General features: G+C 40.3%; 1 protein-coding gene across 1 annotated transcript in view; it reads left to right on the top strand.

Moving 5' to 3' along the window:
* ENOX1 (ecto-NOX disulfide-thiol exchanger 1) overlaps positions 1 to 13595 on the top strand; it is a gene marked incomplete at its 3' end in the record, with an annotated part of 141719 nt that overhangs the window by 94696 nt on the left and 33428 nt on the right. The window contains exon 8 of the mRNA XM_084274476.1: positions 3015 to 3199. Within this exon, the coding sequence (XP_084130602.1) occupies positions 3015 to 3199 (185 nt within the window). The remainder of the gene's footprint in view (positions 1 to 3014; positions 3200 to 13595) is intronic.

Here is a 13595-nt window from a genome sequence, read left to right as displayed (position 1 = left end):
GGCTAGGAAGATCACTAGGGTGTATTCTAGTGTTGATAAGAAATTGTACACTTCAGGGAACCCTGCCTAATATCGCAGACTTCTCTCTGCTGTATTCTTATTATCTCACTGTAGGTTGGTCAAGATTTTTCCATTTTGTCTTAAAATAGATTGTAACCTCTTCCAAACAGCCTTTTTCTTCTGTTGTCTGCGATCTAAAATAACAGGGCACCCATTCTTGGATGGGAATTTTTGGTACTACTGCAATGTAATTATTGTCATATAGGTTTTAATACTGTATACTGAATATAATTTTAAAAGAATGAAATAAAATTCTGACATTCAGAGGTACTACTCTGATTTTTTTTTAGCAGTAAAAAGGCTGTATTGTGTTTCCACAGGAAAAACAGACCATTACCTTCTCTGCTCATATGTACTGTGACTTGTTCTATTTGCATGAGTTATTTTTTCAACCCTAATAGGTTCATCACCTAGAGGTGACTTACTTTTGCAATATGTTATAGCCATATCTGTTTTCCCAGACTCACTGCCCTTGTAGCAGACTTCTCATGCTGTCTCAGGTGCTACTCAGTAGCCTGAAGTTAAGTAGGAGACAAAAAGAAGGAGTTCTACAACTGGGCTGTAGTGTGACCCAAAAAATACACAAAATCAGCCTTTCCAGGAAGGACAGCCTGAACCTCAGTGGAATCTGGATCCTAATCCACATTTCAGTGGGGATGACTATTAACAAAACCACAGGCTTTACACCCTTCTTGTGCAGCAGACTTAGGTTAGCAGATTAATTTCTGTTCTCAAGCCACTGTGAAAAAACAAGTATGTCCATGATGGTCTCCTTTCATGATCTCAGAGAGCAGAAGGGTGGTCAGTTTCTAGCTGGAAATACTACATTTAAAGCAAAACAAAAAATCAAAAACAACTAAAAAGGTCATGAGAGAGTCTAATTGTAGGAGTAAGAGAATACAAATGACAGAGAGACTTGGGCCCACACCTGTAGTGACAGAGCAAGGGGCAACAGCTTTAGACTCAAAGAGAATAGATTTAGATTAGACATTAGGGAGAAATTCTTCCCTGTGAGGGGGGTGAAGCCCTGGCACAGGTTGCCCAGAGAAGCTGTGGCTGCCCCCTCTCTGGCAGTGTTCAAGGCCAGGCTGGATGGGGCTTTGGGCAACCTGGTCTAGTGGAGGGTATCCTGCCCATGGCAGGGGGCTTGGAAGTAGATGATCTTTTAATGACCCTTCCAACCAAAACTATTTAGTCCTACTCATAAAGAGGACTAAAGATTTTTATTTGTTTGGCCTCTTTTTTATTTTTATTTTTTCTTTTCTTATATTATAGCTAGTTGGCTCTTAAAAAAAAAAATCATCCTTTTATTTGCCCATTGGACTCATCATTGCCATTTCTTGAGGGTAAATTTTGTCATGGAAGGACGATTACATGCTTTTCAGAACAATTTTATTTGATGTAACAATAATGTAACTGTTGCTAAATCTTCCAGAGAGATTCTGCAGAATATCCGAATGAAGCGCAGTAACCAATCCGTGAATAGTAACTAACTGTACTTTATTTTAGATAGTGCATTTGTACTATTTTAAAATTAGTAAAAGTTATCTGAGAAAAAGGTAGATTTTTCTCCTACCAAAGATTAAACATTTTTGTTGGTAATGAAATATTGTGACATTCTACCTAAGTGTTGATATAATTTCACAAACGTGTTGAATCATGTTATCATGGGGAACAGGGGACTCTTTAACTGCGGAAGGTCTAGTCAAGAGAGAGCTAACATCAAATGGAATTAATAGACAATTTCCTGTAATTTGGAGTTTAACCACATTGCTATTGTAGGTGGGCAAGAAAGAATTCTGTGATACCAAGCCTGAAATCATTTAATCAGGAATGTAAATCAGTTATGTGCTTCAGTTACCAAATGTTGATAGAATTGGCTATGGTAGATTGTTGTTTTTTAATTACAGCTGCTCTGTAATGTTGTTGTGTTACCAGGTTCCAAGAAGGAAAATAGTATAGTATGGCAGTTTGCTGTGCCAAATGACCACTGCTACTGCCAAGTACAAATACTACCAGGAGTGGGTTCTTCTATAGGATGATAACCACATCCCTAAAGTAATGAATGCCACACTTCCCTATATGTATTTATGTTCCGATAATTTATTTAAATAATGTTCCTAGTACATGCTTTATAGCCTTCTGCCTTTTGCTACACAAATTTTAGCTTATATTGCAGACTGTGCAAGTCATTTGGCAAATGTAATTTCCATCCCTGCATACTAATCGATTTCTTCACAAACACCTGCTATCAGTTATGATAATAAAAATGCCATTCTAAATTGAAAAGGGGCCAAATGGAGCTTCCTAAGGAAATTACTTAAGTGTCTTTCAATGCCTTTAATGTAGTAATGTTCTTGTAGTGCCAACACTTTTTTTAAGCATTTGCATTTTATATAATTTTACTCTATTACATCATTTTTCTGTCTAAATGGTTCCTCATAACCATTGCTACGAAATAGTTCATAGCAAGTTTGGAGAGGAATTTCTGTACTTCCTATCTCATGGGATTAAATCCACCAACTTTACGTAGTCAAAATTCCTTAGCTCGGATCTGATTGGAACATCTGGCCGCTACACTAGATAAACACTAAATGGTTGTATTGGTTCCTATAACATCACTGGGAAGATGTTGTAAAGTTGGTAGGTGCATTGCCCTTGGACTGCATGCCAGTTTCTTCCTAAACTATAAGCTTAAATTTAGCAGCCAGATTGCAAGTAGCATTTGAATTATCCAGGGTCGCTTTATGGCTCCTTCCATCCCAGGAAATAACCTCCTAGCTACACTCTATGCCAGAACCTAATCATTTTCAGCTCCGCTGGGTCTTGTCTCAGCTCCGAAATGTCTCACTGGCTTTCAGCTGTATCATCATCTCCCCTGACAATGTCCTCTGCATTATTTGTAAGGAAACAATCCATTTTACTGATATCTTCACATTTTCATTTTCTCTTAGCTCTAGCCGCCCAGGCGTACGCGCTAAAGGAAGAGAACGATAGTCTGCGATGGCAGCTGGATGCTTATAGGAATGAAGTGGAGCTCCTGAAACAGGAGAAAGGACAGCTTTTTCGAACGGAAGAAAGCCTTACAAAGGACCAGCAGCTGCAGTTCCTTCAGCAGACAATGCAAGGCATGCAGCAGGTATTGCTACAGAAGAAAAGCTTGGGTCTTTTAAGGAAAAGTGGTACAAGGAGGATGTGCTGTACTCAAGACTATTAACTATCAAGGTCTTTGTTTCTTTTCAGAGTCAAAATCCTATGGATTTTAGATGGGGGAAAGGTGGGGGCAGAGGAATTGGGGACATACTTAGGGATAGTCGTTATAGAAATTCATAAATTGTAAGCCTATCAATCATTCCAGGAAACTCCTTATGTATGTTGCATTTAGGAGCAAATTACTTCAGTATATCCCTTGTTACACTCCTCATTTAATCCAATGGCACTAATTCTGCATCAAGAATTCAAGAAAGTTTGTCCAGTATAGTATATGCAGTGCTCTGCGGTCCCTTCATTTGCATTCATCTGTAGCTTTAGATGCATCTCTACTTCTCTACTTTGTCTTTTTTTCTGCTGACTCTTGTTTGAGGATGGCTGAGAAAACTGCAGCTCCTCCAGATGACCCTCCTGCCAACTTTCAAGAGGACAGTAACGTGATTGCTATCTCCAGAGGTTTTATCATTTATGCTGACCCATGGATGTAACCTTTTCACTCGGGCAATTTTTAAGTGGTTTAATACAGCAGCAAAGTTTTTTATCTTATCCATTATTTGTCCATATGCTCCTGAAGTTGTGCAGGACAAATCTTGCCAAGCACATCCAGACTGCTCCTGCTGCTTCGTCTGACATTCTAAGCAGCTCTCATTAAACATAGATGTGTCCAACTTCATTTCTGCCCTGGATTCAGCCACTACATTGCAGAGCACTAGGGTAGTGGCTCACCACGAGAATGGATTGAGTTCCCATCTGGAATGGAGCTTCTCAAGATGTCACTGCAGAGATTAATTTGGCCTCCAGCATCTGAGCCCTGAAGGAACACGTGTGTTCCTCTATCATTCCCCAATTTTAGATTCCGGAAGTGGCCAAGCTATGCCCATTTCCAGATTGCACTGAACTGCTTTTTTATTCTTGCAAATATGAGCTGCCTAGTTGGATTAGGAATTGCATTGCTCTCACACTGCACGTCAAGTCCAACAAGTCTGCAAATCTCACCTAACACCAAACAACACAGCAAAAGACAAGCCTACATGTGTGTTTATATGAACATAAAGCCCTTCAAATTGTTGTTCCAAATTGGGATGATGTATGGTATGATGGAGTAATTCTGACACCCCCCCAAAAAAACCCCAACAAAACAAAACAGGAAAAAAAATTTAAAAAGCATAAAGCAAAAAGAAAAGGAAAATAAAAAGAAAAAATAAGTCATTGACAATTCAGTAATAAAATCTGTCCTGAATTTAGGAATAAAGTTATTAATCAGAAATACTTGAGGTTTCAGTATACTTTAGACATGCTTGAGGTCTATTCACAATCTTATCCTTATATAAATGGATACTTAAAGATCACTGGGTTCATTAAATCTAACTGCATATATAAATATTGTGCTAAATTTCAGCCTGGTGTTAATTCTCCATTAAAATCAATGAAAAGTGGGCACAAAATACTACTAAATCAAAATGCTAGAGCCCTAACGCTCGTTTTGCATCATTATAATTTCCTACCTGGGGTCTGGATGAAGAATAATCAACTGGTAGAATATAAATAGGTTTCTATTGTTATTTCAAGCAAATGTTAATAATGCAAGTCGATAACAGAGAGTGACTGACTTACCTCTCTGTTCAACTAGCAATGGACATTGTAGGTCCTATTCCTTTTAGAGTTTCCATGTTCGTGACAATTTTGCTGTGAGGTACTGAATTTTTCTAGTTTGTCACCTTGGGGTCAGACCTACTAACTCCCAATGGGATATAATTAGAGATGGCCCAAGGAGCTGGAGAAGACATTGCAGATAATATGGTCTGACAATATGCTGAGGAGGGCAGCAACACAGAAACACTGGAGGTGGAGTTCAGAATATTTGGTGGGAAATTATCAGTCAATTAAGCAGCTGGATGATGGCTTTGGAGATCAATGATTAGCCATAGTCATGACATCCCATAACCTTTGTACTTTTCATGCAGTTCATGCATGAATATTTAGAAATAAACCTTTGATTTAGGTAGACTCTATTTTATCTCTGCTTGGTTTTGTAAATGTTGAGAGATGACAACGTTAGCTGAAATCCATCAGTATAGCAGGTGCTCAGCATCTATGGAAATTGGTCTCTCTATGAAATATTAAACATATAGCCAGGACTTGAGTAGTAATAATTTCACAAGAGACCTGTATTCCCTTTTATCCTTTTGTATATATTAAAATTAATTCCAGAAAAGGTAAATGGAATGCCATTGAATTCCTGAACCCTACATGTATGTCAGCATTCTTGCTTCTTCATTGTCCCATGCTTTTTCACAGACCTCTTCTTGTTCTGACTTTGAAAACTAGAGAGCAAGTGATTTGAGTGGCAGCCTGAAAAGCAAATTTATCTGAAAAGAAGTGGATGGCTTTTCAGAATCTAAAAAAAAAATTGTAAACATATTTGGTGCCAAACAATAGCAAATAACACAACATCAATGTATTTTTAATGTACTTCTACCATCTGGACATTCTTTCCCACATTTGCAGGACTGATGAAATAGATGTTTATTTTCTCGTCCATCACTCCTACTGATCCAAAGTAAAATCAGCAAAATCACACAGATGTTTGCTTGTGAAGTATACCTTATAAGCAGTAGTAGCAACCTGCTTATTTAGTGTGCCTAAAAAAGAAAATCCTTTGGACTAATGACATTGAACTTATGGGGGGTTTAGTCAACTTCCTCCATAAAACTGTGTCACAGTTTAATTTCATACCCACTGTGAGATCTCAAACAAATGGAAGTAATGTCTTGTATCCATGGTAACAAATGAGATACACTTTACCTGATTTTGAGATGGAAATTGAATTAACTTGTCACTGCTGCATAGGTGGTATTGCCTTCAATTTATTTCTATATGAGAACACACATACCAAGCAGATCACTTTTTGAACGGCTGTTTTTCTAGCAGTATTTCGTATTCTCTAACAAAGTATGTGATGAGAAGGAAGGATGTTTTAGTTGTAACTATTTTTACAATACTCCACAGCACAATTGTAACAATTTTTTACATCTTGTCTCTCTGTCTGAAATGTTTCACCAGATACGTGCCCATAGGTACCACAGAAAACATCACCCAGTAGTGTTGCTCAATGCTTGCCATTACAAGACTCGGTTTTCAGTGGGTATATAATTTCTCCAGATTTTAACCATTTAGGTTAGCATATTCCCTGTGGAGTAGCATGCAAAATTCTTTTGAAAAAAACCCCTCATCAAAACATTTCAGCCATTCCAACAACAAAGCATCAAAACTCTGCTTTTCTTGTTTGTTGTCCACCAAAGACATGCACTTGCCACCTTTATGCTTTGAAACAAGAACTCAGAATTCTACAGTGAGTTGCTATTGAATTAATGATGTGGTTTCCACACCCTATATAAAATCCCCCTAAAATTGATAATGTTACTTGCTTTTGAAAAATGTCAGATTGCCACATAGGAGATGGCATTCATTAGTGCATATCCAAGTTAATTTTATAGAATGGAGAGGAGAGGAGAGGAGAGGAGAGGAGAGGAGAGGAGAGGAGAGGAGAGGAGAGGAGAGGAGAGGAGAGGAGAGGAGAGGAGAGGAGAGGAGAGGAGAGGAGAGGAGAGGAGAGGAGAGGAGAGGAGAGGAGAGGAGAGGAGAGGAGAGGAGAGGAGAGGAGAGGAGAGGAGAGGAGAGGAGAGGAGAGGAGAGGAGAGGAGAGAGGAGAGGAGAGGAGAGGAGAGGAGACCTCAAAGTTTGTCTAGTTCCAACCAAACTGCCATAGGCAGGGACACCTCCACTAGACCAGGGTGCCCAAAGCCCCATCCAACCTAGCCTTGAACACTGCCAGGGAGGAGGCAGCCACAGCTTCTCTGGGCAACCTGTGCCAGGCCCTCACCCCCCTCACAGGTAAGAATTTCTTCCTAATGTTTAATCTAAATTTACCCTCTTTCGGACTTTTCTAAAGCCATTAGCCCTTGCCTTATCACTCTACCTTTGTAAACAGACCCTCTCCATCTTTCCTGTAGGCCCCTGTACTGGAAAGCTGCTCTAAGGTCTCCCTGGAGCCTTCTCCAGGCTGAACAACACAACTTCCAGCCTACTTTCATAGGAGAGGTTCTCCATGCCTCTGATTTTAGATTTTTACTGGTCATCCAGGGTTGTTCATAAGCCACCTCCATAGCACAGTCATTGGTGTAATGTTTTATTCATTAAGTTCTACAGAGTACACATCCATTAGCATGTCTCTCTCATTGAACAAGTTAGTTCCACCTTTTCATCAGGCTTAACTAGCCAACGTATGGGGCCATGCTTGCATAGCTGTACTGATTCCTGAACTAGTTTATTTGCTAATAGACTGGTAATTCTGTATGGAGCTTCATTGCATCATGTAAGTTTGTGATTGTGTTCTTTCCTCTCACATCTTTCTGAGCATGATGGGCTTAATTTAAGCCCCTGTAGGCAAGAATGTCATCCAGAAAACCCCACTGAAACCATGCTTCCACCTATGTTTTCTCCAGAAAATGTATGCAGTGCCTACAGTTCTGTTATTGCACAGGCTCAGGTGTATCTGGGACATTTAAGAGGCACCTCATTGCCCCCATTCCCTAAGGGGCCTGATTCATTATCTGAGCTCAGATTCATACTCCTAACACACAATGACAGCACAAGCTCCCCTTCATTGGCGGTGATGCATTAAAGACTAGCCATGGGGTTATTACATGAGATGGGGATGCAGGGTGCCTCTTCTAAATTATGTGCTCGGGTGGAAAGCAAGAACAATAGGAACAGTTGTGGGTGGTAGGCATAGGACTGACATAAAGGCTGATACACTCCTGTGGGTGCCATCGACTGTCAGCTCGGGATTTCTCAGCAAGAAACTGAACATATTCTGGCTCTGTTGATGACCCACACAGCTGTCACTGATGCGGTAGGATGAAAGTCCTCTTTTGTCTTGTCTTCTTTTTTCTCCCCAAACAATATCAATTTCACTCAAATATGAATGCAGATTTCAAACCTGAGGACTGCCAGAACTACTGCTTGTGTGTTTTGCTTTGTATACCTCAGAGACCCTTCCCTGTTCAGTGCTGCGGACAGAAAATACGCAGTTAATCATCACCTATTCAATTCCTTCCTGTCCTTGCTGTTCAATATGCAACTCGAGGTCCTACTGCAAAGGCCACATTGCTCCTGACATTTCCTACCCACTGAGGACTGTCTTTTGCAGTTTACTAATAATTGAGCATGTAAAATAAATAGCACATACATCTGAGACATAGACACCTCTTTTCAAGGGCTCTGATAAATGCCAGATGACTAGCAATGATTTCGGCCTTTCAGTGTTCATCCAGGGAAGGACACTTTGGTCTGTGACATGCCTCACCATTGTGGTTGGGAGGGTGAGAAGAGCTTCCATGCAGCTCCCTCCTTATACTTACTGCTCCCTTGAAGTAGGATGGGTACATATTTGGTGACAAGGACTGTGGAGTGAACACAGCTTCCACAGTACAGTCACTGTGAGGCAGATTAGGAGCACTTTTGTCTAGGTGAGGTGGCATAAGGGTCACCTCTTAGGGTTTTTTTAAGCAAGATTATACACCTTTAATGTACAGTACATTCTGAGTAGAAAAGCCAGAAGTAGCTAGTGTTGGCCTCACTGCTCTGGCTTTGAAATGAAATGGGTTTCTAATATCCCCTGCCACTGGGGCAGAACTAGTCTGTTTTCAGATGTCTTCTTCACTGAACTAGCAGGGATTTTTTTCCAACAAGCAAATACGGTATTGCTCAGGTATTTCCTACCCTATATGAAAAGTAGGTTTTTATTTCACGCAATTAATGTAAGAACTGGTTATTCCCATGGCCTACTTTCCTTCAGTGGAAGCAGGAAGGAAGAGCATGTTTCTGTCCAGGAGGTTTCAGTAGCTAATAGGTTAGGGTATAGTGAGCGCTTTTTTTTCCTCGCATCACTCTTCTAACCAATCTGCCACCTATTAAATTCCAGTAAGGCTCAGATGGCATTTAGGTCTGTGGCTTTCACATCCTCTGCAGATATTGTTAACTGTCACAGCCATTCATTTTCCTCACATACAAACTTTCTGAAATGTCAGAAGTCTCAGACACATGTGCTGATGGCTGAGAATTGCTGACTGGTGCCATGTGATTGCCATGATCATTATAGCAACTATTTGCCTTTAAATATACAGGTTTTAGTAGCAGTTTAGCACTGAAATTAATATAATTGTTGAATAGATGGAGCATGTTATGGCTGTATTTATTAAAATAGTCAAAATGTAGAGAAGATTTGTAGTCATTTTTTATCCACCTACCTTTTGCTCACCAAACGTATTCAGCACATAATCCACCCAATGTGCTTATGCACAACTATAGCCTTCCAACCCCTAAAATTCTGTGAAAATTGTGTGAAACGTAGTATTACAGAGAAGAGTAAATAAAAGAAATAAAAAACGTTGTCCTTTGTATTGGGCGGCTCTGGACATGAGCCACCAATCTGCATCTGCAGCCCAGAAGGCCAACTGCATCCTGGGCTATATGAAAAGGAGTGTGGTCAGTAGACCAAGAGAGGTGATTCTGTCCCTCAGCTCTGCTCTGGTGAGACCTCACCTGGAGTACTGTGTCCAGCTTTAGAGCCCTCAACACAAGAAGGACGTGGACCTGTTGGAGCATGTCCAGAGGAGGGCCACAAAAATGGTAAGAGGGTTAGAGCACCTCTCCCATGAAGACAAGCTGAGAGTTGGGCTTGTTCAGCTTGGAGAAGAGAAGGGTCCAGGGAGACCTTATAGCGGCCTTCCAGTACCTGAAAGGTGCCTATAAGAAAGCTGTGGAAGAACTGTTCATGAGGGAATGTAGCAATAGAATGAAGGGTAATGGTTTTAAACTCAAAAAGGGGAGATTTAGGTTGGATATGAGGAAAAAGTTCTTCAGTATGAGAGTAGTGGATCACTGGAACAAGTTGCCTAGATATGTAGTAGAGACTTCATCGCTGGAGATATTCAAGGTCAGGCTTGATGGCGCAACCTGGTCTAGTGAAGATGTCCCAGCTTACTGCAGGGAGTTTGGAGCAAATGACCTTTAAAGGTCCCTTCCAACCTTACACATTCTATTTTGCATTTTACCTGCTGAATAAACAGACCAGAATATTTAAGGTGGGATTTTTTATTACTACTCTTACAGTATGAATTCCAGTTAGATCTTTCTGTTTTCCTATAAAGGTGGCACTGGAGTAGTAGTGACAATATTGATCAACACTGATAAATTTATATGGAATGGATACAAGAAAAGTGACAGGGACCGGATCCAGTATCCCTATGTTCACTTCCAGGCCTGTGTCTTTTTCTCTCAACATTTGGTTGATGTTTAGAACCTGGTTAAGTTATATGTCTGCTCCCAAGACTGAGGAATATTCCCACAAGTATTCTCTATTTCAAGGCTCCATACAATACTGTCCATGTTCAAACTTCCAGACAATACTTGCTCTTTCTGATTATATTAAAAAAAAAAGAGCAGCTGGCAATTAAGTTCCAATTATTTACCAGATCTCAGACAAGCCAAATGGGTTCTCCTCTGTGTTTAACAACCTTTCCTTATTGAAAGTAGTGTTTAATTATTTCCCACTTCTGCCACTACCACTTTGACAATATTAGAGGAAGTGTAAATAAGGGACCACAGATGCTTTAAGCACCATATTCTCAACAGCTGTTCTACTGGTGAGATGGTGGCGGGTAACATCTTTTTGCCTGCTACCACCAGTAAAGCTAGAGATTGGCAGCAAGAATATATAATTCTTTGGAGAGAAATAATGGGGTGCACACATTTTATTTAAAATATGAAAGAAATCAAGAAGCATATTTGTTAACATGTTGGCTTGGTCTAGTGGTGCTGAAGGACAGATCTCATAAGTTTAATGGTTTAGTGATCTTACATGTATTCATTAAAAGATCCTAAATACCAGCATTGGCTTGCTAATTCCCTAGTTTCCAAATACATGTGATACTTTCATTACTAGGATCTCCACTTGAACTACTAGGAACTATGTTAAATGGCAATAACACTGGCCAAATCAATTCTCATCCCTAATGTCATTCTTCCTCTAATTAAAATGGATCAGGTCTTTTTTTTCCTCTCTTAATAAAATACAGGAAAATCAAAATTTTAAAAATCTAGTTTGGTTTGTTGAGGAAAAAGCATGCTGTATCATACTCATTTGCAGTCCCATGAAAGAAGAGCTGAGATTGTACACTTGAAGTACCATTGTCTGGTGAGGAGGTATCCACAACGTGCAGGCACAGGTGAAAGGCTGGAGGATATTGGTATGAATGGATGATCATGCCTTCTTTTGCCTATGCCTTGTGCCAGGTGCCAACTGGTTGCCTTGTAGGACGGATATGAGGGCAAGAGGAATGTGATACTCATTTGGGACCAGGCATCTCCCTTTGCTCAGGATCAGAGCAGAGTGTAAGAGCATGAAGTTAAGGGCTGTGTAACATGTTGTCACCTCATCTAGCAGAGGTAGGAGGGAACTTTATTGATGAGGTATAATGGGCTTTGGTCAGACTTCCCACCTCCACAGAGCACCATCAAAATCAAAGACCTTGTGTAATTTGCCCTGAAAATTAGATCCCAGAGAGGGATCCTTGATGTTAGCACTAAGTATCAGTAAATTGAATAAGTTAATTTTCAAGAGAAGGGATTGATTCAATAAGGTCCCTAAGGACCTGGGTCTTTTGCTGCAACAGTCCATAAGTGACCTAACAGAATTTGTCTTTCTTGACTGGAGTAAGAAATACACTTAAAAATTACTTAACAAAGTAATTTTGAACAAGGTCTTATGCTATTCAGTGTACAATCCATGTTTTCTTTACATCTGCTATCCAACGCCAAAAACTGCCTCTTGCAGTTGGTGTGTCTGAATTACTATGGCACATAGAAACACAATACATTGCGATCTAATTATCTGATATCTGTTAGGTATGTTTTAGAAGCATAGAATAATTTCAGTCAGAAGGGACATCTGGAGTACATCATCCCTGTGCTTGAAACAAGGTCAGCTCTGGACTTGTCTTGGTTTTGCTCAGGGCCTTATCTGGCTATGTTCTCCATACCTCAAAGGATGGACAGTCCACAGCTTCTTTGTGAGTCCTTGTTCAAGTGGATAGCCAACCTCACTGTGGAATATTTTCCTTATATATAATACAAATATTTTTTGATGAATGTGTCTATTCACCCTTTACCAAAGAAGAGTTTGTCTCCATCTTCTCTGTAACTTCCCTTTAGGTAGTTAGAGCGTGTCCATCTGTCTGTTTTCTCATTTGACGTATTTCTTGGGTTCACTCCTGTCTGCTTATACTCGGAGTGCTGTAAATCTGTAGGACCTCTGCAGTCAGTCTAACAGCAGTGGGAGGGGAGTGTGGCAAACATCTCCATAAGCAGCTAGACCGAGTTCTTTGGTAGTGCCACCATTTGCACTCACCCGTCAGCTCCCCAGCCTCCTCAGCAGTTGTTAACACGGAGAGTTAACATGTTCAGCATGGTCTTTTCCTCTGGCCAAAGAGCCAGGAACACTCACTTTGCTGGTGGATACCCAACAAGCAGGAGCTGTGCTTGTGCAGCTCTTCACCAGCCCAGGGAAGGGCAGTCAGTGATTGGACCTTACTGTCATTGTGGACCCCATGATCCACCCAAGCAATGCCATTCCCATACTATGACATAAGCGGTCCCCAAGAGCTTGGAGGGATGAGAAACATTGCCCTACTACACCATATTTCTTTATACTCCCTTAAAAAAATCCACAATCATCCTCTTTATTTTAATAAAGAGGATGCCTTGTCATACATTAGAATGGCTTGTATGTTGCCCTTACTGCTGCAACATGGCTAACTTCCTTGAGGGTTCATTTCTAAAGCTTCTTTGACTTGTCTTTCACATTCTCCTGTTTCCTTGGTGATTTGTCTGGCCTCATCAGCGTCTTGTTACTAATGCATATTTGCTCAGCTGGGAAGTCACTTTCTCATTATTCAAGCCTGCCATGTGCTGGCCGTTTGTGATATGAAATCTTGTCTGTCTTAGAATAAGAGAAAAACATTCTTCCAGACAGTCCATGGAAGTACTGGACAAGGGATTTGTGTTTTTATTTTACAACTGGTTTTGTACCTGAGATTTCATTGTGATTCATTGTTTCTTTTCCTTCTAGCTAAGGAGTGTTCTGAAAAGAAATATTTCCCATCCTTCCCCTCTGTATCTGTGAACAGCTTCTAAGAATTTTGAAGCACTTATTTTCACAGAATCACAGAATCCTGGATATTTTTTTTTCCTTTTTCATTTGG

This window comes from Gallinula chloropus (assembly GCF_964237585.1).
Source record: "Gallinula chloropus genome assembly, chromosome: 1".
In the NCBI taxonomy this organism is placed as follows: domain Eukaryota; kingdom Metazoa; phylum Chordata; class Aves; order Gruiformes; family Rallidae; genus Gallinula; species Gallinula chloropus.
This window is presented reverse-complemented; position numbering and strand designations above follow the sequence as displayed.